The sequence below is a fragment of the Aplosporella prunicola genome (assembly GCF_010093885.1).
Source record: "Aplosporella prunicola CBS 121167 unplaced genomic scaffold K452scaffold_8, whole genome shotgun sequence".
Classification (NCBI taxonomy): domain Eukaryota; kingdom Fungi; phylum Ascomycota; class Dothideomycetes; order Botryosphaeriales; family Aplosporellaceae; genus Aplosporella; species Aplosporella prunicola.
Genome location: NW_022983536.1, coordinates 1,022,978 through 1,044,771, shown reverse-complemented (window position 1 = coordinate 1,044,771; position 21,794 = coordinate 1,022,978). Strand labels below are relative to the sequence as shown.

General features: G+C 57.9%; 8 protein-coding genes across 8 annotated transcripts; 3 read left to right on the top strand and 5 right to left on the bottom strand.

The window, feature by feature from the left end:
- The first annotated feature begins 245 nt into the window (after window positions 1-245).
- Window positions 246-1,336, top strand: K452DRAFT_268439 (uncharacterized protein). Its single transcript, XM_033538888.1, has one exon. The coding sequence runs from the start codon at window positions 407-409 to the stop codon at window positions 1,139-1,141; it is 735 nt and encodes a 244-aa protein (XP_033399648.1). The 5' UTR covers window positions 246-406; the 3' UTR covers window positions 1,142-1,336.
- Window positions 1,337-1,798: 462 nt separating this feature from the next.
- Window positions 1,799-2,692, bottom strand: K452DRAFT_296896 (uncharacterized protein; the record flags this gene model as incomplete). Its single annotated transcript, XM_033541960.1, has 1 exon — window positions 1,799-2,692. One exon carries the CDS (start codon window positions 2,690-2,692, stop codon window positions 1,799-1,801), a length of 894 nt encoding a protein of 297 aa, XP_033399647.1.
- A 515-nt stretch (window positions 2,693-3,207) lies between these two features.
- Window positions 3,208-6,868, bottom strand: K452DRAFT_285977 (uncharacterized protein). The gene is made up of 4 exons (XM_033540207.1): window positions 6,572-6,868; window positions 3,930-6,516; window positions 3,755-3,845; window positions 3,208-3,666 (listed from the first exon to the last, which is right to left on the bottom strand). Exons 1-4 carry the CDS (start codon window positions 6,696-6,698, stop codon window positions 3,607-3,609), a joined length of 2,865 nt encoding a protein of 954 aa, XP_033399646.1. The 5' UTR covers window positions 6,699-6,868; the 3' UTR covers window positions 3,208-3,606.
- Window positions 6,869-7,082: 214 nt separating this feature from the next.
- Window positions 7,083-8,452, top strand: K452DRAFT_285976 (uncharacterized protein). The gene has a single exon (XM_033540206.1). The coding sequence runs from the start codon at window positions 7,572-7,574 to the stop codon at window positions 8,079-8,081; it is 510 nt and encodes a 169-aa protein (XP_033399645.1). The 5' UTR covers window positions 7,083-7,571; the 3' UTR covers window positions 8,082-8,452.
- A 1,247-nt stretch (window positions 8,453-9,699) lies between these two features.
- Window positions 9,700-11,168, bottom strand: K452DRAFT_325797 (uncharacterized protein; the record flags this gene model as incomplete). The annotated part of the gene is made up of 3 exons (XM_033544805.1): window positions 9,700-10,532; window positions 10,619-10,841; window positions 11,118-11,168. The coding sequence occupies 3 exons, from the start codon at window positions 11,166-11,168 to the stop codon at window positions 9,700-9,702; spliced, it is 1,107 nt and encodes a 368-aa protein (XP_033399644.1).
- Window positions 11,128-12,555, bottom strand: K452DRAFT_285973 (uncharacterized protein). Its single transcript, XM_033540205.1, has 2 exons — window positions 11,590-12,555; window positions 11,128-11,510 (listed from the first exon to the last, which is right to left on the bottom strand). Exons 1-2 carry the CDS (start codon window positions 12,412-12,414, stop codon window positions 11,367-11,369), a joined length of 969 nt encoding a protein of 322 aa, XP_033399643.1. The 5' UTR covers window positions 12,415-12,555; the 3' UTR covers window positions 11,128-11,366.
- A 2,714-nt stretch (window positions 12,556-15,269) lies between these two features.
- On the bottom strand, window positions 15,270-18,960 carry K452DRAFT_307277 (uncharacterized protein; the record flags this gene model as incomplete). Its single annotated transcript, XM_033543054.1, has 3 exons — window positions 15,270-15,828; window positions 15,889-18,321; window positions 18,374-18,960. 3 exons carry the CDS (start codon window positions 18,958-18,960, stop codon window positions 15,270-15,272), a joined length of 3,579 nt encoding a protein of 1,192 aa, XP_033399642.1.
- Window positions 18,961-19,271: 311 nt separating this feature from the next.
- Window positions 19,272-21,761, top strand: K452DRAFT_285968 (uncharacterized protein). Its single transcript, XM_033540204.1, has 2 exons — window positions 19,272-19,551; window positions 19,607-21,761. The coding sequence occupies exons 1-2, from the start codon at window positions 19,317-19,319 to the stop codon at window positions 21,442-21,444; spliced, it is 2,073 nt and encodes a 690-aa protein (XP_033399641.1). The 5' UTR covers window positions 19,272-19,316; the 3' UTR covers window positions 21,445-21,761.
- The last annotated feature ends 33 nt before the right edge of the window (window positions 21,762-21,794 follow it).

Genomic DNA, 21,794 nt, shown 5'->3' with positions numbered 1-21,794 from the left:
ATGGGCGACGGGCGCGCGTTACTGCGAGGTCGGTAGGGAGCAACAGCAGCAGCAAATTCGCGACAACGGCAAAGGTGCAAGAGACACATGATAGTCGCCAGGTGAGTGATGCGCGATGAATTCATGTTGATAGCTTCGCGCGGTGGTGGTGGTGTTGTTGTCCGACTCCGGCGGGGCAGTTCTGGCGCCAAAAATCGTCGGCGTCATCGCCCACTCGCCGTCCGTCTCCCCACCTCGCTCGCTCTCGCTCTTTATCCTCACACATCACCTCACCCTCACCTCACCTCACGCTCCCACAACCGCCACCCTGTCTAAACTCGCCGCTCTCGCTCGCCGCGCTTTCGCCCTCACACAAACCCGCCTCCTCCAACGCCGCCCACCACCACACACACAAGCAACCCACACAATGGCGGTGCGCGGCCCCACCGCCTCGACAAAAGAAGACGACGCCTCGAACGCGGCCAACACGAACAAGCTGATCTTCGCGCCCGGAGACAGCGGGCTGGGCAGCCAAGCGGGGCAATTCAGCAAAGGCGCGCTGGAGCAAACGGACCTGGACGCGTCGCCCTTCGCGCAATTCCACGCCTGGTTCGGCGCGGCCCAAGCAGCAGGGATCGCGCATCCAGAGACAGCGACGCTCGCGACGGCCGAGCTGCCGTCCGGGCGCGTGTCGGCGCGCATACTGTACCTGAAGGAGCTGGACGGGCGCGGCTTCGTCGTGTACAGCAACTGGGGCAGCAGTCGGAAAGCGGCGGACGTGGCATCGAACGGGCACGCGGCGCTGACGTTCTGGTGGGAGGGGCTGGAGCGGCAGGTCCGTGTGGAAGGGGTGGTGGAGCGGCTGGCCGAGGCCGAGAGCCAGGCGTACTACGACACGCGGATACGGGGCAGCCGGGTCGGGGCGTGGGCGAGTGCGCAGAGCAGCGTGTTGGCCAGCCGGGAGGAGCTGGAGACGCGCGTCGCGGAGGTCCAGAGGCGCTTTGAGGGCGTCGACAAGATCCCGGTGCCCCCGTTTTGGGGCGGCGTGAGGATCGTGCCGGATGTTGTGGAGTTTTGGCAAGGCAGGGAGAGCAGGCTACATGATAGGTTTAGGTACACGAAGGAGGGGAGCGAGTGGAGGGTTGAGCGGCTGAGTCCGTGAGGGTTGGGGTTTTTGGAATGAGCGGTTGCATCGCACGGCACGTACATTCATACATGTTCACGAAACGGCAAAATGATGAAAAAAGACAATATCAGGAGCTCCCCGGGAAGAATTCAGATCTCCACTTACCTACTCTGATCATCTCTGTCTGTCATGTTATTTTATTCAATCAACTCAGAACTCAACCCAGTCCAGTCTGTGTCAAGTACCCAAGTCAGGTAAGCACGAAACATCGACGAACATCTCAACGTCCATCATCGTTATACGTAGGTAGGGGCCACGGCAAGATTGCCGCAGCCGGAGAGAAAGCGAATCAGAATTGTACTAATACTAAACAACGTCAGCAACGAGGATCGAACCGCGGAGCGCAGGTTTGTGCAAGAAGAGCTCCTGATAGTGTTGTTGTTGGCATTGGCGTTGGCATTGGAGATGCCCAGTACACCATACGTGCTTTGATGGGAAGAAAATGGTTTGGTGAGTTGAGAAGAGGCACAGGGAAGACAGACTAGGTACGGACTGGAGCACCATGGTGATGCTTTCATGAAAGTAGGTAAACGATCAATAACATGTATCATTCCATACACAAACAACCGCCTACTGAGCTCAGCAGCAGAGCAGACCAGCTGCCCGCCCGCCTACACTACAACACTACAACAACTACAACGGGACATGCGTCGACACCTCCACCTCCTCCTCACCTTCAGCCTCAGCCTCATCCTCTTCTTCCTCCTCCCCATCTCCATCCCTCCCCCACCCCGCCACCATCCCCCCAACCAACCCCCACACACCCCCCAAAGCGGCACCATCTCCTGCTCCAACCTCGCCCAAAACCCGCACCAACTTATCGAGCTCCCTTTTCGCTTGCCCAAACCGCCGCATGCGCCCCAGCAGCGCCGCCCGCATGAACGACACGCTGACGCGCAGCTGCGCGCTCACGCCCCCGCTCACGCTCACAGCGCCATACGCCTCGCTGGCGCGGCCCCAAGCGCGGGCGAGCAGCCCCGCGACGGCGAAGACGGCGGCTTCGAGGAGGAGGGTTGCGATGCGTGGTGCTTGCGCGGCGGGGCCGGGGGAGCGATCATCGTGCGCATAACGCAGGATGCGCGAGGTCAGCAGCAGGGATTCCTGCAGCTCCGAGTGCGCGAAGCAGGATTCTGCGGCGGCGGGGAGGAGGGCGCGCGAGAGGGGCGTGCTGAGGTAGAGGGCGTGGATTGTGTGGGTGGGGGCTGTGGACGTGTTGGAGGTGGGGAGAGCGAGGGCGGGTTGGAGTTGGGAGAGGAGTGGCCATTCTGGCTCGGTGGTGGTGGTGGTGGTGGTGGTGCTATTGCATGAGGACGTCTCTTTCTTCTCCTTCCCCTTCTCCTTCTCCTTCTCCTTCTCGCGCAGCAGCAGCGCCAGCTGCTGTTTCAGGGTTGCGTTTTCGCGCTTGTAGGCCTGCAGCGAGGCGGCTAGCTTACCATCGTTGGCGTTGTTGGCGGGCCATGGTGTTGAGGGCCGAGAGGGCGGGCTGGTGCTGCTGCTGGGGTCCACCGTACTGTCTGCCATGGTCATGGGTGCGTAGCTACAGTAGGTAAGGAGGTAGGTAAGCAGTATATCAGGCAGTGCTTCTTCGTGGTTAGTTAGTGAGCTAGTGAGCTAGTAGCAGGGAAGTCTGGAGAGTAGTAGAATCTGTGTGTGTTTGAGAGACAAGACAGTTTCAGCGCTGGCAGGCGTGTGCTATATTGTGCTGTGCTGTGATGGAGGAATACAATTGATTTTACTCTTTCGTGGACAGGACAGAGAGCCCATCTGCTACTTTCTAATACGCGCCTGGCTGCGCGTGGACAATGCTGCTGTCATGGGGACAATGCAGGATGGTGCCATTGATGGAATAGCTCTTTCTTTCTTTCTTTCTCTCTTTCTTTCTTTTGTGGCGAGAGAGTGGGTGTGACAGAGGCAAAGAAAGAAGAAAAAACGAGGAGAAGGGGAATGCACAAAGAATCAACTGGCTGCGGCGTATGTAGGAGGCGAGTTTGATGTGAAAGAAACGGTAGAGAAGGAGAGCGCATCGTGGCGTATTGAAGCAAGTAAGTTTTGATTGTTTTTTCTCCTCACATATCTTTTCCTTTACCTTCCATCCCTACCTTTTTACCTCACTTCTTCCTTCCTTCCTTCGTTCTTCAGCATACTCCTACCTATGTAGAGAGCACCCTCGCCACTCCTTCCACCACCACCCCCACCGCACACTCCTCTCCTCAACCCCATAAACGCAAAACCATCATCCACGCATGCGGGCGCGCAAACCTCCCCGCGCGCGCCAAACAAAAACGCCATATGGTATCTATCATAACACATCGCATCGCGGCCTTTTTGCAAGCAAGCATCGCAAGCAAGCGCCAAGCAAACAACAACACCCAACCAAGATGGAAGCACATGCATATGTATGTACAATCCAGTCGTACGCTCCTTGCGCGGCCGGCCACACCCTAGTACTTCGCGCCATTGGGCGTGGTATTGCCGCCCGAGTGCGACATGCTGTAGGGCGCCTAAGTGCGGGGGAAGTGTCGCTCAGCCTGTGCTCTCGCTCGTAGCGTCTTCTTCTGCCACTCTGATCTTGGAGGAAGAAACACTCACCAGCACCTTCTTGGCGTTGCAGATGCGCCACGCCAGGTTCTTGACGTTGCCGTCGGCCTGGACCACCTCGGGCGCGAATTCTATGCCGAACCTGTGTGTGCCGCGTGTTAGCTAGCTACTCCAGTGTCTTGGAGCGCAACTTCGTCCGAGTGAAAGGGAAAGGAAGGAAACCCACATCTGATGCACCGCGAATACGACTCTCTTCGCAAACTTGCCGTCCCTCTCCACCAACCCCCCGAACCCCTCATCCACCGACTCTGGCGCAATCTCTGGGTCGCGATCAAAGCAGTTGCGCACAACAGGCAAGAGCGCCTGCTCAACCGCACAGCGGACAAGCCCATTCGAGTCGACCTCAACATCGTCCTCATCGAAGCGGCCGATGCGAATCTCAAACGGCAGCGAGATGGCCATGACATTGTGCTTGCCGTCGTGGTGGTAGCGGAACTCGAACACGCCGCTCGTCCACCACAGCTTGTCGCCCGCGAACTCGACCTCGCCGGTGAGGTACTCCTTATCATCGCCGTCGCGCTTCCACTCCAGCTCGGCCGCCGACACCAGCTTGTCGCTCACCAGGATGCCCACCTCGGGACGCACAGAGTCGTACTCGCCCTTGTTGGTCGAGACCCAACGGCCTTGCGACGCCACGCGCGTGACCTCGCGCGAGGCGTTGTCCGACACCATGTACAGGCCGATCCAGTCCTTCTTGCTGTGGTTGAGCGGCGCGGACCAGCGGACTTTGATCGGGGCGCCGTACTCGAACATCAGCGTCTTGAACTCGGACGTGCGCTGAGCGGGCGCGCGAGCGTTCTCGCCTTCGCGGCCTGAATGACGCTCGTGCGCGGCCACGGCGGATGAAGGCGTGCCCTGCACGTCAATGTGGTAGTCCTTCGGGTCATGGCCGGCCAGGTCGGGCGCTACACGCGTGATGCTAATGCGAGCAGGATAGCTCTTGAAGAGAGCAGTCGCGTCTTTAACGAAAGTGCCAACGCCCGCGGCGAGCTTGGGCCGCGCGGCATCGAGGAACTCGTCGACAAAGTCAACCGTGTCTGACAGAGCCTTCTCGGCGTTGCCGTGCCATTGGCGGATGGGAGAGGGCAACGAGCGCTTCAACGTCTTGGAAATGCCAGAATCTTGCCTCAGGCTCTGTCCGTACAGCTTCTGCATGTGCGGCCGCTCCACGAGTTGGATGTGAAGCAGCGTGAGGACGTGGCTGAGTATGGCGACGAAGAAAATGGCCTTGCTGAAGGTGATGATGACGACGCCCCAGAGGCCCGCCAATCCAATCACTCGCTCCGGGTTGTTCAGGAAACGGTAGATGCCGCTGTACGTCAGCTTCGGTGCCTGGTCGAAGAAGAAGTCTCCGTAGAACCAGCCAAACTCGCCAAGAGACTCGTAGATGCTGGTGGCGGTCCAGATCTGAAGAGCGATGAGGCCGGCTCCGAGCACGTGCCTAAGCAGCGCCGAGCCGTACTCCCAGTCCGGAGGCAGCGTGTACATCTTGTAAGCGGCCGCGAGGAAGCTCGCGTAGCACATGGTCATGCTGAGGTGGTACAGCCCCTTCCACTGCCGCCAAGCCTCTTCGGTGGTCTCGCCATACTTGATGAAATGGCGCGTCCACTTCTTCTTGTTCGATTGGCGGTCCAGGATGTAGCCGATGCCCATGGCGTACCACAGCCTCCACGCGACCGCATGCGCTACGAAAAGCACCTGGAAGAGGCGGGTGTTTGGGGTGAGTACCGTAAAGGCAATCAGGTACACTTTGAAGAGGATGACCGTGATGTCAGCAATGCGATGGCAATCAATGTCCATAAAGTTGTGCACCGAAGAAGGAACGACGTCCGACTCCACGGCAGGCGTCCCATTGGCGTTGCCAGCGTCGTTGCTTTCTGACAGACGGGGAGTAGCACTCTCGGACATATTCATGCTGGAGCGCTTTTTCGGCGCCGGGGGGTTGTACGTCTTCTCGATGTGGGGGTTCTCGACGAGAGTGAGGAAGGCGAACTGGGCAGCATGGGCGGCAATGGAGATGAACAGCACTTTGTAGCTCGCGGCCATGAGCGAGATTCCGTAGAAGCCGGCGTAGCCGACCGAGTACATGGGGTGGGGCGCCATCTCGAAGACGCCGTCAAAGGTCAGCTCCTGGTCGACGAGGTAGAAGAAGTCGCCCCAGTACCAGGCGTAGTCCTTGACGACGCGATGGGCGTCGAGCTTGACCCAGAGGTTGAAGAGCACGAGGGCGGTGCCGGTCAGCCAGCGCGCGATGGTCATGGGCATGCCCTCGCCGACCGGGCTGCCGCCGCAGGCAATGGCGAAGAGCGAGTACGAGACGAAATCGCACATCAAGATCAAATCTACCACACGCCTGAAGACCAACCAGGTATTGTACTCAATGGGAGCCTCCTCGAACTTGTAGTCGCGCGGGATCTTGGTCTCCATCTCGCGCTTCAGAAGAGCGTAGAGGGCGGGGTTGGGGTTGTTGCCCGAGGCCGGCTTCTCGAACAGGCGGCACTTGCGGGCCCAAGTTACGAGGGTGCGGTCGCGCGACTGGATCTGCAGGAGGTAGCCAATGCCAGCATTGTAGCCCGCACGCCAGAAGAGGAAGACGACGGCGAAGACGGGGATGCGCAGGTTGTAAGGCAGCAGGTAGAGGGCGAGGATGTGCAGGCCGAGGACGGCGAGGATGAGCAGGTCCGACAGGTTCTTTGGCTGCGATGGGCTGAGGAGCTGCGAGACCATGTCCTCGGTGTGCGGGACGGTGAAGACTGCACCCATTAGCACGCATACGCACGCGGGCGTCACGGATGGCAAAGGACTAACTGGTGCCGTCGGGGGTGCGGCCAAACGTCTTCTTTTCCTTGAGCGGGTCGTTCTCTGCGGCATGGTTCAGCTCTTTCACTGTCTCTTGAGGACGACGCTCCCTCAGGGCGTCTTCGGGGCCGGGCATGGTGCGGCGGTGGTCGAGTTGGCGCGTATGGGAGTGTTGCGTATGGGCGGCGTGTCTCGAAGCAATCAATCACGGTGGCAGAGCACACTGGCGACAGGTCGAGAGGGAAGAGAGGTGAATTGGCGGGAGAGAGAGAGGGTGGCGGTCGAAGCGGGAGGAAGACGGGCGAGGGACGGCAAAGAAATAGGTAGAAGGAGCATCAGGGCATGGCCGGTGGAGAAAGGGCCAGCGTAGTGTGTTTAGCGCGTGGGGTTTTGGTGCTTGAGATGCAGCAGTGCGGCGCATGTGACGGGTCCGTGTGCGGGCCCTGACGTCTGCAGATGCCGGCAGAGCGAGGCTTCCCTGTCTGCCGCCGCAAGCCCTGTCTTTTTTTCTGTCCCTCTCTCCCCATCTATCTGACTTCATTCCTTCCATCCATTCTTCCTCTCGCCAACAAACACCCGACATACACACATACCGACGTCACCCCTCCCCCTCTCTCCTCCCGCCCGTTTCCCCGCCCCGCTAATCAGCTACCCTTGCTCGGCCCGAGCACGTGTGGAGATGCACGCTCCCACCACCAATAGTCCTCCTACACGAAGTATTCATTTCCATCTACTGCCACTACTACTACTACTACTATTACTACTACTACTACTACTACTACTACTACTACTACTACTACTACTACTACTACTACTACTACTAGCTAAAAAAGAGGAAAAAACAACAACAACACACAAACACAAACACAACAAATACACAACAACAGCTACTACCTACTGATCCAACGACATCTCCCCAACACCAGAAACAGCCCCCCGACCCCGCCCTCTCCCCTTGCCCTTGCCCTTGCCCTTGCCCTTCGCCTTCCCCTTCCCCTCATTCAGCCTCATGCGATACAGAATCAGATCCACCGCGGCAGTCGAATACCGTCTCTGCGGCTCCACCTCACCACCCTCGCCTTTCACGTCCCCGCCATCCACTTCCATCTCCGTCTCCATCTCCGTCTCCCCCATCTCCATCTCCACATCCACATCCACATCCACATCCACCTCATCCGCCCACAGCCCCGCCGCCGCCATCACCGGCCTGGGCCCCAAACTGCGCGGACTCTTTGGTCCGTCAGCGTCGCCGTCGCCGTCCTTCTCCCCCACACCACCACCACTGCCCTCGACTTTCGCCCGCGCGCTCGAGCACGCCGCTGCCATGTCCCACCCCTCGCGGAACCCACTGAACGGCACGTCCACCTCCACCTCCTCTTGGTCTTGCTCTTTCATTTCCCCGCTACCGCCGCCGCCGTTATCGCCCTCCCCGTCCTCCCCATCAACAGCAGTAACAGCCACCGCCGGCGACGCAGGCCCCGGCGACGCAGACGCAGACGCAGCCGCAGACGCAGGGTAGATATAGTGCGTCAGCCCCGTCTCGTCGACGACCTCTGTGGGGCCGGGCGCGCCGCCTCCTTCCGCGCCCAAGGCATCCAGCAGCAGGAGCGAGGGGTCGACTGTGCCGGCGGCGACGGCGTTGGTGGGGTCAAAATGCTGCGCTTGCGCGTGGGACTGGGAGTGGGCAAGCCACGCCCAAGGCGACGCCGAAGACGAGGAATCTGCCACCGCCGCAGCAGCAGGCAACGGCCACGAATACGCCGGTTGATGGTGCTGATGGTGCTGCTGCGGGAACCACGCCCCGTCACCCGCACCCACATACGCCTCTCCCCCAACCCCTCCACCCAGCACACCCCCCGCCACAGGCGGCGGCACAACGACCAGCCCCGGCGCCCAACTCGCCGGATCCTTAAGCAGCCGATCCTGCAGCGCGAGAATCGTGTCCTGGCACCCTTTAAGCGCGCGGAAGAGGGCGACCTGCTCGCGGTGGGCGGCGCGCAGGGAAGCGCGGGCGCGCCAGCGGGACTGTTGGATTTTCTTCTTTGTGCGGCGGGGGAGGTGGGCCGAAGGTGATGAAGCTGAGGCAGCCGCTGGCGCGACAGCGGGAGCCGTTGAGGTTGTGGGGGAGGTGGGGGAGGTTGTGTTGGTTGGTTTGGTGGCGAGCTGGCGGTCGCAGTCGGCGAGCTTGGAGGCGAGGCCGTCGATGATGATTTGGGTGCGGGCGATGGAGCTGATGAGGTAGAGGCGCTGGTGGTGGAGGACTGGGAGGGAGAGGGAGGAGGATGATAAGGAGGGGGAGGGGGACGAGGGGATGGGAGCGGGGGTGGGTTGGTGGTGGTGGTGGTGGTGGTGGCGCATTTGTGTTTGTTGGTTTTGGTTGTTTCGTTTGTTGGGTTTGGTTTGGGTGCTGGTGTGGGTGGTTGTGGAGTTGTAGGTGGTTGGTGGTAGACAGGTGAAGGGTGAGTCTCTAGGTATGTAGCTCAAACGTACCGTAAGTAGGTACTTAGGCAGGCAGGCAGCGTAGCGTAGCAGGAGCGACACGGGACGCGCACACCCGAGCTTCACGGGAGCGGGGAAAGAGAAAAAGAGTAAGAAAGAGTAAGAGCAGGAAAAAAAGGGAAGAGAGAGGAAGAGAGAAAGAGGGGGAGGGGGAAGAGGAGGGGGAGCAACACGGCCGGGCTCAAGGGTGGCGCATGCAGAGGAGGCAGGGGGGCGATCGGAATAAGAAGGCCTATTGTCGCTTGCGCTGATCACCCGTATAGCGAGTGGGCTTCTGCGGGGAGGGGACTGGATTGATAGAGTGGTTGAATGGCTGAATCTGAATGCGGGGGCTTGTGCTGCTGGTTTCAGACGATTATGTGGTGGGGGATTGTAAGGGACAAAGGATTATGCATGTATGTACCAAGGCCTGGTGGGGTGGGGTATAAAGTAAAGAGCGGATATGGCTTTGTCGTCATGCGTCGAGGAAGATGGAAGGTGCTTTGTTCAGCGGAAGAGGTTTGGATGGAGGTGTGCGATATGGTCGCTGCGGAGCGATTCGAGGAAACTAGGTATGAAAATGCGGAGAAGGAAAAGTAATAACCATTAAGTCTGGAAAAAAGACGTATCTGTTCGACGCTGCTAGAAACACTGAATGCCTAAAGGTTAAACCCGCCGTGCTCAGCCGGCTCCACGAAGCGCCACAGCCCCGCCTCGACCGCCGCCCTCTTGACGACCGAGAGCTCCTCGTCCTTGATCGCGCGGTTGATATCCGCATAGCGTACGTTCACGGCCGCGCTCTTCTCCGTCTTGGCGCCGCCCGGCTCCGACACCTCGACGTCCAGGTTCTTTTCCGCGTTGCCGCGATTTTTCTTGCCGACGTGGGCGCGCGGAAAGTACTGCTCCATGACGTGGACGAAGAGGTCCTTGGAGACGTTTTGCGCGAGCCAGCGCATGATGGCGGCGCCCTCGTCCTCCTTGCCCGGCATGACGAGATGGCGGACCAGGACGCCGCTTTTCGCGATGCCGTCGGGGGTGAAGCAGAGGTCGCCGACCTGGGCGTGCATGGCCTTGACGCTGTGCATGGCGGTGGGGGCGTAGTTGTCGGCCTTGAGGAGGCGCCTCGAGGTAGCTTGGTTCCAGACCTTGAAGTCAGGGAGGTAGATGTCGACGAGGCCGTCGAGGAGCGCGATGCTCTCGAGGCTGTCGAACGCGCTCGTGTTGTACACGATGGGCAGGCGCAGGCCGAGGTCGCGCGCGGCCAGGATCGACAGCACCACCTGCGGCACGACGTGCTCGGGCGTCACCAGGTTGATGTTGTGCACGCGCCCCACCTCCTGCAGCTTGATGTACCATTCGGCCAGCTCCTCCGGTGTCAGGTCGAACCCGTTGCGCTGGTGCGCGATGTCGTGGTTCTGGCAGAAGACGCACCGCAGGTTGCACCCCGAGAAGAAGACCGACCCCGACCCGTTGTGGCCCTGCAGGCATGGCTCTGTAGCGCGCGCGAACCAAGCGTTAGCCGGCTCGGTCGGCGGTGCGTTGGTTTTGACAGCGGCAGCAGCAGGAGGCATCACCCACCTTCACCAAAATGCGGCGCGATAGTGTTGACCTTGACCGTCTCCGCGCCAATAAGGCACACGCCAGTCGTCTCGTAGCGGTTAACGCCGCACAAGCGGGGGCAGAGGTTGCACTCGCGCAGATGGGCGTAAGCCTGAGAGCGCTTCTTGGCCGCGTCCGTCGACGACAGCAGCTGGTAGCGGGGGATGTAGTCGTCGAGCAGGAACGGCGGCGCGAGGTGGAGCTGCCGGCGCGGCGGGTGCGGGAGCCGTGCCTGGCGGGTGCGGGGGGGAAACGCTGTGGCGGGGCGCGTCAGTCGTAGGGGCCGCGAGAGGGACGAGCGGAACATGGTTGCGGGGGGAGAGGGGCGAGGAGCATGGCTCGCTGAGAAGTCGAGCGTGGTCAAGTCAAGTGGTTAGTTGCAAGAGTTGACGTTCGGCGAGCGGGTGACGGGCAGCTCGGACGAACGCTGGATGACGCAAGCAAGGGTCGGCGAATCACGGCGCTGATGATCACACACGCAATGGAAACGTCTTCTGGAATCCCTCAACCCCGCATGAACGGACTCCATGATCATCTACGGACTTGGCAAGCTCATCAGGTACAGCCTTAGACATTAGATCGTCGTCAAAAATTGATATCCCCGTCATAAAATCCCTAGAGTTCCTATCGAAGGCGAACAAGAAAGAAGAAAAGAAGCAGCAGTAGTAGAAGCTAAAAAGGCAGAAGAGGAGGATACAAAACGCTATGGAACTTTTTCAATGAAGGTTTAGACGGGGCTCTTTCCGGCGCGCTTTTCATCCAGCGAGTCGTCGGCCGCCTGCTTCTTGATAAGGAACGTGCCGGCGGCGAAGCATGCAATCAGCAACGCCTCGAGGACGACATTCACAACGGCGAGGGCGAAACCAGCGTCCTGCAACGGCAATCAGTCAGCCATATGGTCAAACGGAAAAAGAAAAAAAAAAAAAAGATGTCAGAAAAAAGCGACTCACCTGCTCCGTGCACACGCGATTGTAGTCCTTTTTTCCGCGAACTTTGTCGCTGGCATTGTCGCAGGCCCAGCGACCCAGGCTGTCGCCCGAGTCGGCCGTCTCGAACAGCTTGAAGACGATCAAGCTCGCGATCCACGCGCCAATGAAGAAGATGCCGACGCCGAGGCGGAAGCCCTCGAGCCACGTGACGGGCTTGATGAAGCGGCGGCGCAGGGCGAGGCCGGTGGTCATGACGGAGCAGCAGGTGCTGACGAAGGCGACGGCGAGCAGCAGCCACGAAGGAATGAGGTTGAGGCCGCTGGGCCAGGTCGGGCGATTCGAGTTCTGGACGTCGATGGTGCGGGCGAGCTTCTCGCCGCCGTACAGGCTCAGCGAGTGGCCGACGACAATGGCAGCCGATGCGCTGAGGATGAGGTTGAGGCCGCCGATGACCCACTTGAGGACCAAGGTCCAGTGGATGGGAGTCGCGAGATGGGTCTTGGGTTCCGCCATGGCCGAGTGGTCGTCGGAAAAGCGGGAGCAGGCGTATCGGGGCGGAATGGCAGTGGAAAGATGGCGGTTCACGGCCGGCGAGAGTGGTTCATCCTCCAAGTCGTCAAAGTCGCGGGGAGTCTCAGGCCGGGAATGCGAGAGGTCGTGATCGAGGTCGTCGGAGAAGGGAAAACGAGGGGACGGCGAAGGAGTTCGCTCGGAAGTAAAGGGAACGCGGTGCGGTGTGGGCGTCGTGGTCGAGGTGAAGGAGAGTGGGTAGCTGGGTGAAGCAAGTGGCTCGTCCGGGCGGGGCGGTCTGGACGGAGGGCGTCGGGCGGCAGCGGAGTCGGACATGATGGTTCGCAGGGGAGCATCTCACAGACTTCTGATTTTGCGCGCATCCCGTCTTATCAGAAAGGGTGCAATCTTGCCAGTCGCAGGGCATCCCGCCCCAAAACTGCTGCGGCTTCTTTCCCTTTGGTAGGGCTGCCGTGCCAGGGCCGCGTGTGGGGACGGTTGAATGCCCTTTTTTTAGATGAGCCACCACCTCTTGGTTGGCGTCGCATACCACGATTCCTTCCGCCGCTGCTTCTACCAACGAGAAGATCCGTGGCCCAACTCTCTCACCACCCTTGTCCCCCTTTGTCATGAGCCCGTTAGGGCCCGTCGCATCCGCCGGCGCCAAGCGACGCGTTTCATCTAGAAAACACAGCCACGCACCCACACGTCAACCATAAAGAAGAGACGGGGAGGGAAAAAAAAAAAACTAAAGTGTAATCTCCGTGCTTCGTCTTGTCTCACTTTTAGCCGGACAGTGGACATGTGACGCTGGCTTCGGGCTTCTTCGCTGGCTGGTTTGAACAGACGAGGCACGACGGGTCCGCGGGGTGCTTGCGGACGGGCCCGTCGCCGTCCCGCGCGCCAAGCGACAAGTCCAGGCCTGCGCAGTCCTCCCGTACCTGAAGACGCCAACTGTTAGTTATTCCCCCGCGACGACGTGTTGCACCTTGCACTACCATCACGAAGGGCGCAATCTGCGATAGCTCCGTCATGACGTCTTTTCGCCTAGGTTCCCTTTCCCCGCGATGGATGCCGATGCCCACGTCCCTGGCCGTTTGGGAGTTGCCCTGTCTCAAACAAACGAATGGAACGAGGTCAGGGCGCCGGGGTGCCTGAGAAACCGTTCGTTCGGCGCTGCGCACGCAATACGAGGGTCTTCAGCTTTTTCCCCTGCCAAGCCCATATGTACATAAAATATGCGCGCGCCTGCCAGTCTGCCTCGCGCGCGCGTCCCGTCCGCCCATCCATTTGTCTCGCCCGGTCGGGCCGGCCACGACGCCCGATGGAAGCAATGAAGCATCGATGATCCGAGGCAGTGTAGCAGACCTAGGTGTGCTGATCTTATAAAGCGAGCTATGATGTGTGCCTGTTGATCGATGTTCGATGTTTCGATTCTCGATCTCCTCGCTGATCGCTGTGAATCACAGCCCCAACGCCCCGGCTGCACTTGCTTGCTTGCTCCTGGTCGCCTTATTATTGCCTGGGTGCCTGCCGCCTTCCTTCTCCACGGGAATTCCATTCGTCTCCTTCTGCCTGTCGGCCGGGTGGGTGGGTGTGAGCATCGCTCTCTCACACTCTCTGTTTTCTTCGCTCACACCCCCAATTCATTCACACTCTCTGCCAGACACCTAGCCTCCTGTCTTACCCTGACACAACCCCGTGCGCACCGCCTCACCACGCCTGGCCCCTAGCCAGGAACAGCGCCAGCCAGCCAGCAGCAGCGACAGCCGCACCTGCGTTGTACGCAGCGCAGCGCAACCAACCCACCGCCCCCCGCGCCGCCCCCAAGCCCCCAATATCAGCCCGTCTGCACAGCGCCGATCCTCATGCAGGTACCCATGGCACCCAACACCACTCGCACTCGCACGCCCAGCTGCCTGCCGTGCCTGCCTACCTAGGTACGCACTGTACTGTACGTTCCTAGTCGCTCACTCATCATGCCGCATCTGCATATGTATGTATGCGTTCCGCACCTAGGTAGGTGCAGATTACCTGCTGCATGCAGGCACGCCATCGCGGATGCTGTCACTGTCAGTACGGATTATCAGCTGCTGCATTGACTAGCTACTCCTAGGTAGTTACGGAGAGTTATTGGTGATTGAATGATTTGATTGAGTGATTGCTTGCTTCCTGCCTTCGGCCTGCGCGCCGATTGGGCGCTCGCGCGCGCGCGCTTTGCCGCTTTGCCGCCCCTTCTTGCTGCCGCCGATGATGGTGGAGGTGGTGGTGGTTCGTATTTTCGTTCTCGTGTCCGCAATGGGCGACTCTGTAGAGGAAGTAAATGTGCATCGAGTTTGCTGCTCTGGATTTAAGTTTTGAGGATACTGTTCTCTTACTCCATACACCCACAGTTGGTCTCAAACGCTGCCCGTCTGCCCATAACTAGGTAGGTAGTACAAACACGCAGCAGCAGTCAGAGGTAAAGCGCATCCTGCACCCGCAGATGTCGCACTGCGCAGCAACAACAACAACAACACTGTGGGGTGCAGCGAGATTTCATTTTCCATTTAACTCGCCGTGATGTCTACCTGCAGACGCAATCCACGCGCGCCATCTCAATCTCTGCGCCAAAACCCTGCGCGCACCCTTCCTCGCTCCGACATCGCGCCGCGACTGCCGTTGTTCGTGAGTCTGCTGCTCGGCGCAAACAACCTTGCTTCGGCAAAGAGCAGACGCAAGAAGAAGCATTGCTCCGACTCGATCGTCGCGCGAAGAACTCAAAAGAACCAGGCAAACAGGGGACGGATGAAGAAAAGAAGCAGAATGAAAGACTCGAAAACAAGCAAACCCCCCAAATTCCACGCCGTGCCCATGACCATGCTAGCGTGAGTCAGCATGGTGGATATCTAAACTTTTCTCCGTTTCGCCGTCGTCGTCTTTTCTTTTTCGCCAGTGTGTTTTTCTCAAAAATCAAAAAGAAAAAAAGCAAGCCCGTTGCGTCATTCAAACTTCAAACCCCGGACAGCCTAGCCGTGTAACGTGAGAAGCAGATGTCGTGCAGTGTTTCATCGGTGGCGGTGGATGCCTTAATCTGCTGCTCAATATCAAATCGAGTGACATGCTGGACTTGTCTCATGATGATGATGGCAGTAGACAGACAGACAACCGCCGAAGACTCCCAGCTCGTCTTCCCTCACATAGCACGTCTCCTACTCACCCAGGTCTTCCAGCTTCACCTTCCGGGCCTTCTTCGGGGATCCAAAAGTCTCGTTCAAACCGGAAAGATCAATCACGTCGATTGCGCGCTTCTTGCTCGTAGAAGCATCCGAGCGACCAGATCGCGCCTCCTTGGGAGTTGACACCCCGGAAGTGTCGAGAGTGGTTGCGTCAGTCAAGTCGAAGTTGCTAGAAGCATTGTCGGCGAGGTCGAGGTTGCCAATGCTGTTGCTAAACGAGCTCGTTACTTCCAGCTTGAGCTTCTTTTCCTCTTTGATCTCCTCTTTGATCTCAGTAGCGACCGGCGTATCATCTCGCAGCCTTAGCATCTGCGCGTACTGCTCGCTGATTTCTCGTTCGCGTTCTTCATAGAACTGGTGAGGCACCGGACCTCCGTACCGCAGTTCACAACAATCGGGACACTCAATGAAGAAGGCTTGGTCGACGGCAGGAAAGCCAAGAATCTCAAACTCAGGCAGAGCGTCGCCGAGAAGCTTCGTCTTCTTCCACTGGAGGCAGTCCTCGCAATATCCGCGCTCGCACCAACGGCACCTGTACACGAAGTTAGCTTTGCACTCCACGAACCATCGCCTTAAGCTGGAATGTATCTACCGGAGGATAAGCCCACCAGCTTCAGTGGTCTTCTTGTGACAATCAGCACACTCATGCTGCGAGCAGTAGAAGCCGCTAAAGTTAGTGCTCTTGGTCGCGTTCGCCCTGTCGTGATCATTCATACAGTCGACATGGTAGCTACGCGGACATCCCGAGCAGATGAGAATCTCGCCACCGTCCCAGCAGATCTGGCAGTGGTCTTGGTTAACGATAGCAGCCTTCTTCGCACGCTTCGGATCAGCCAGGCGGGGGTCCTTCCCGGCCATTGTAGGGACAGCTTCCCAATCTCCGCAATTCATGCTTTCCTTGCTGATAGCATAACCGTCGATCATCACGGTGGTGTTCTTGCCCTTCCGACGGTCACCAGCCGTCAAGTCCGAACCTGCAGCCGAGTCGTCATCCAACTGGCGCTGGTAGCGCTTGCCGTCAAATACCGCGCACTCAACACGCTCCATGGTGGAAAGCCATTGTTGTTCATCGAGATCACTGTCTTCATCACCGACATGTGGATCACTAGGATTGTCTTTACACTTTTCCAAAATGGTGTCGAAATCCCATGACAACATATCCGTGACGTCGATTTCGGGATGAGTCAATGTCTGCGCACCGCGGCGAACGAGAGACCTAAGGTGAGAAACATCCAACTGCGGCACATCTTCGCCTTTAATCGATGTCTTGTCCTTGTTGTTTCTGGAAGTTGTGCTGTGAATGCTCTTCATCGTCTCGGTAATCTTTGTTGATAGGTATAACTTCTTACGAATGCGTCCCATCATCTGCTCTTCAACAGTTCCCTGGGTACAGAGCTTGTACACGGTGACAGGTTGAGTCTGACCAATCCGATGGGCACGAGCCTCGGCTTGAAGAGTGATCTGCGGATTCCAGTCCTCATCCAGGAAAATTACCTCGGTGGCGGCCGTTAGATTGATACCCAAGCCGCCGGCCTTAGTGGAGATTAGCATGACCTTGTAATCAGATAATCTGTCGTTGAAAAGTCGTATGTCGAGGTTGCGTCGAGCCCTACCAGTACCTCCATCAAACCGGAGATACCTGAAAAGCGCCCCATCGCCTCCGGTAACCGCCAGTAGGTCTTCGCAGCAGTTCAGAACCTGAGTGAAGCTCGAGAAAACAATCACCTTCTTTCCTCTGGCTACGACGAGCTCAGTCAAAAGCTTTTCTAGGACAATGAACTTTCCGGAAGCTTTGATAACATGATCACCCAACAAGTACGGCTCAGGTGCCGAACCCGTGAGAGTGTACGGATGATTGCAGCATTTCCGCAGTTGCATGACGAGGTTCATAAGACGCTTCCACGCGCCTTGAGTTGCAGAACTCTGCTCTTGAGCAAAGCCTTGCCGCATAATTTCTCGAGTTTCCTTCCATGCATCTTTCGAAAGATCCGATTGCTTGCTCATCTGATCGCCAATTTCCTCAAGTCTCTTGATGTCCTGAGCTTCTTGAAGATCACGAACCATATCGGTTTGTTCTTTGATTTTAACGTCCTTAAACAAGTCGACGAGTAAGGCGTCACCGGCGCCTGTGAGCAGACGTGTATACCAAAATCGTTGCATAGGAGTGAGTGGTACAAAGAGGAGGATTTCCTCTTTCGGGGGCAGGTTGAGATCCACCTCGGAGCTGTTCTTCATGCGACGAAGCATCAGAAGTTCGAGCAAATGGCGAGCGTGATCCATGACTGCGGTACTAACTTTTCCGTGCGTTAGGTCAAATGATTCTTTGAACAGGCTCGACGTTTGATTGGTAAAGACGTTCGGGAGGAGCCAGTGGAGCAGCGACCACATCTCCACCAAATCGTTTTGAAGCGGGGTACCAGTGAGAATCAACCTGTATTCTGCTCGCAGGGATTGAAGAGCGTGGGATACGTTGGTGGCACTGTTTTTGATCCGATGGCCTTCATCAAGGACGACGTAACGCCAAACGAATGCCGTCTTGAACCAGCTCTGCTCTGATACGAATGTGTCGTATGTAGTGATAATGATCTTGTAGTCCTCCTCGCCCTCGTCATCCGAATCAGGGGTTGACGGAGCCCTGCCCTGGCGTTGGTCACTCTTGCGCTTCTTCGACCTCGTTGTGTCGTTACCATAGGTATCTTGACGACCGGTAGCAACTTTCTTCAGGTGCTCGCGCTCCGTAGGAGGGCCATGGAAGCGTAACACTTTGAGGTCGGGTGTCCATCGACGAGCCTCAGTTACCCAAGCGTCAAGGACGCTCATGGGGCAAACCACAAGGTAGGGGCGGTTCTCTGCGGAGGTCTTGTTTTCTTCTTCACGTTCTTCAAGAAACTGGAACAATGACAGCGTCTGCAACGTCTTGCCTAGGCCCATTTCATCACCGAGCATGCACGGCATACCGTTCTCATTCATGTGTACGAGGAAAGACAGGCCGGTGAGCTGATAGGGCTTGAGGGTAGCAGTCACTCTGTGATGGGTTAGCAAACGATGTGTGTATCATGGAGTGAGAGTGGGCGTACCCTTCAGGCTGCTCTTCGAGCTGTTTGTATGGCACGATATTCTCACCATTCCCTTTTATCCTGGTGATGTAGTTGTTTTCCGGCAGTAGCGGCAGGAAGAAGCCCTTGTGCTGCTTCAAAAACCGGTCTTGCTTGGCCTTCGTGTGCAGCACAATGCCCTCTCTAATCTGCATTCTCGCCGTGGCCTTCTTCGGTACCGGAGAGCCATTGTCCTTGCCAAGTGTGTCGGACGTTAGGATTTTCTTGTTACTCTTCGATTTGCGCCCAGAGCGCTGTGATGGGAGATGATTGCCAGCGGGCGCGGTAGAAAGACGTGAAGTGCGAGGCCGCAATGACCTCCGCGGAGACTCTGTGGGGGTGGCGACCCGGATTTCGTCGCCGCTGACGTTCATGGCTGAAGTGTCGTCTGCTTCGGGCTGGGAAGTGTTTGGACTGGCGTCGACAATTGGAGGATCGGCAGGTAAAGGGTGCTTCTTGGCTTGAGTAAGCGATGTGGGCGTGTTGCGCGAGCCAAAGGAGGCCAGCAAGTCTTGGACGGACTTTGTCCGCTTGGGTGTGCTGAGGCGGTTGGCCGGGGAGCGGTCCATGATTTGATTTGTTTTGATTTTCAATTGTGGCGCCGGGAATTTGTGCGGCAAGCAAACATTTTACGGTGTGAAAGGCAGCAGTCACGGCTTCCATTCACTCTCTGCCTTTTGGCCCTGCGCCTGCGCGCACGCTTTGTGTCACCTACCGGGCAGTTGAGAAGACGCGTCAAGCGGCCTGCCGCCATGTCGCGCGCGCGTTCACCGCCTTCGGGCTCGTCGGCGCATCCCACGCCGAGGGGCCGAGTCGCCATGGATCATGCGTAAGAGCTCACTAGCTCAGTGTGGCAGCCATCGTCAGTAACCAAGTCAACCAAAACACCAACACCCACCACGGCGCCCAGAGCAATGTCGCCCAGATGACCCGCTTCTACCCACTCTACGTCCGCCGCTCCGACGGCAAGCTCGAGACGATCCACGCCCGCAAGAAGGAAAAGAACGAGCCCACGCCCGAGCAGCTCAATTCCACTCCCGACGCCAACGGCGTGAGCGACTACTACCGCGCCATCGCCGAAGATGAGGTCAAGCACCTCGACTGGCGCCGCAAGCTGGGCATGATGCTCATCCGCGAGATTGGCGGCCCTGAACAACAGCGTAAGCTCGGCGCCCATGCTCCATTGCGCCCCATCGCGCTGACCATGCGAAACAGAAAAAAACTACATGCTCGCCGCGATGCCCGAAAACTACCGCCTGTACGAACACATCAAGTCGAAAGCCAGCGATGGCGATCCTGCGACCAGGAGGGCATCCAAAAACCATGCTGGGGGTGGGCACGACAGACAAGACGCCTATCTCTACGGGCACCCTTTAGGGCGGAAGAAGCGGTTCCGGAGTCCAGCGGACTTCTTTCCGCATCTTCTTTGGCTTGCTACGGATAAGAACGGCGACCCAAACAATTGCACCTGCAAGCTGTGCTGTCCGGAAGAGCTGCAGGAAGACAAAAGCACAACAAAGGATCCCAGACAAGCTGTCAAGAAGGAAGGCAGCTCCACACCGGTATTGTTGCCTTCCACTACGGCTTCAAACATACCCGCTCCCATAAAGCGGGAACCTTCAGCGGTCGCGTCGAGGCCTCCAAGCAGCCATGGACCGAATCCACCCAAGACGGCGACGCCACCACAAAATCAGAATCCCACTGTGCCTCCCGCTTCGCGACCCGCCTCAGCAACACCCGCCCAGCGCGTTGCTGTGCCTTCCAACGGCTCATCGAACATCAATCCCAATGCACCTTCGCCGCTGGTGCGCTTGCCGCTCCCAGCCTACCAACTAGATACCGAACCTAATTTTTCACTCTTCCGTCCCGGGGAAGTCGTCTGGTTCAATCGGGGGGACACTTGGGGGCTCGGTGCTATCATGCGGCGATATGTCAAAGACGTTAACGGTCAATCCGAACGCAACTACATAGTCCAGCCTTTGAGCCACCCGGGTATGCATCCGTCGCCTGTCCGGATCAATCAGGAAAGGTTGCTGCGCCCGTGGCTCTCGTGGAGCCCACCTCCTCTCTGCACCAGTGGTCTCCATAACCAACCCAACCTAACCTATGACAACATTAACTGGCCAGCCGTAGTAAACGGACAGTTTGGCAAGGGCAACCCCGAGGTTGACGGCAGCATTCTCGCCGCAAAGTCAATTGATGGCACCTTCACCGTCTCCCACCTTGTCAGCAACAGGCGCCTTCCAAACGGCCCTGAAGAGCGGCGTTGGGGTAGCATGTATCTCGGCGCAGAGAAGATATGGGTAGGCGAGCCGGTTCGCGTACGCATCAACCTCAACACGCCAGAACCACCAATCCTCCTCATCACCGATATCATCGAGCACGTTCAGCAAGGTTATAACGGGCAAGCGTCCCGTGCAAGCATGACTATCGTTGGTGATCTTTATACCCTCTCCCCTACTCTACCTGCAGGTGCAGCTCCCCCTCCTTCGTCCCACTTGCCTGCTCGCATGGTACGAGACATGCAATGGCGCAATCAAATTGCTGCCTCGCGTCGCACCAATGTATATATGTGGAAGTTGCTCAAACCGCGTCACTCGGTAGGCCTTGAAGCCGTCAAGGGACGTTGGTACGAGACGGGCACGGTGCTGCCTATCGTGCTGGGTGAGCAAGAATTCCGCACCATCCTTCAATCCAATCAACCCCAAGACGTGAGCTTTTGGATGAATGCGCGTGGCGATTGCACAGACAACAAGCAAGGCCTTATTGGAGCGCGAAAGCCAGAACGCCGCGATGCTTTGGGTCGCGCCGTGCCGAGCGATATGCGTATTCTTGACGGGGCAGATATCCCAACCGACGCGGAACTACAAGCGCTATTGAGACCCCACACACAGGAAAACGTGGATGCGGCAACCTTTGTGAACGACGGCATGGGCGACGGCATGGCGAGTGTGGACGAGTTTATGAACTTGGAAGGCATCGGCGACGGCCAAGATCTGGGAGCATTCAGTGGCGATGCGGGGTTCGCGGGGCACGGTTATGGTTCTTATTGATAGGCATGGGTTGGAGTATGGTTATGGAAGAACTATGGAACGGAGAATGGAGCACATGGGTGGAGGGTTTGCCGTTTACCGACAGGTTAGTTCGTTGCAATTTTCATTTTGTATTTTTGGCAGCGGAGGAAGTGGTCAAGACTGAGCAGTGGGTCAATCGGTCTTTAGAGGACAAGAAAGAAGGCCTTGCGTCTTGATAGTTTAGTGCTCTGGCGCAGCATGTCGGTGATAATTAGAGGTGTCTGCAGACTCAAAAATAATGGTTGACAGTTCGTAGCGTGATGGAGCGATCTAAGACTCGAGGTGCATCTGGAACAAGCATTCACTAGTAGGGTTGAAAGGCTCTTATA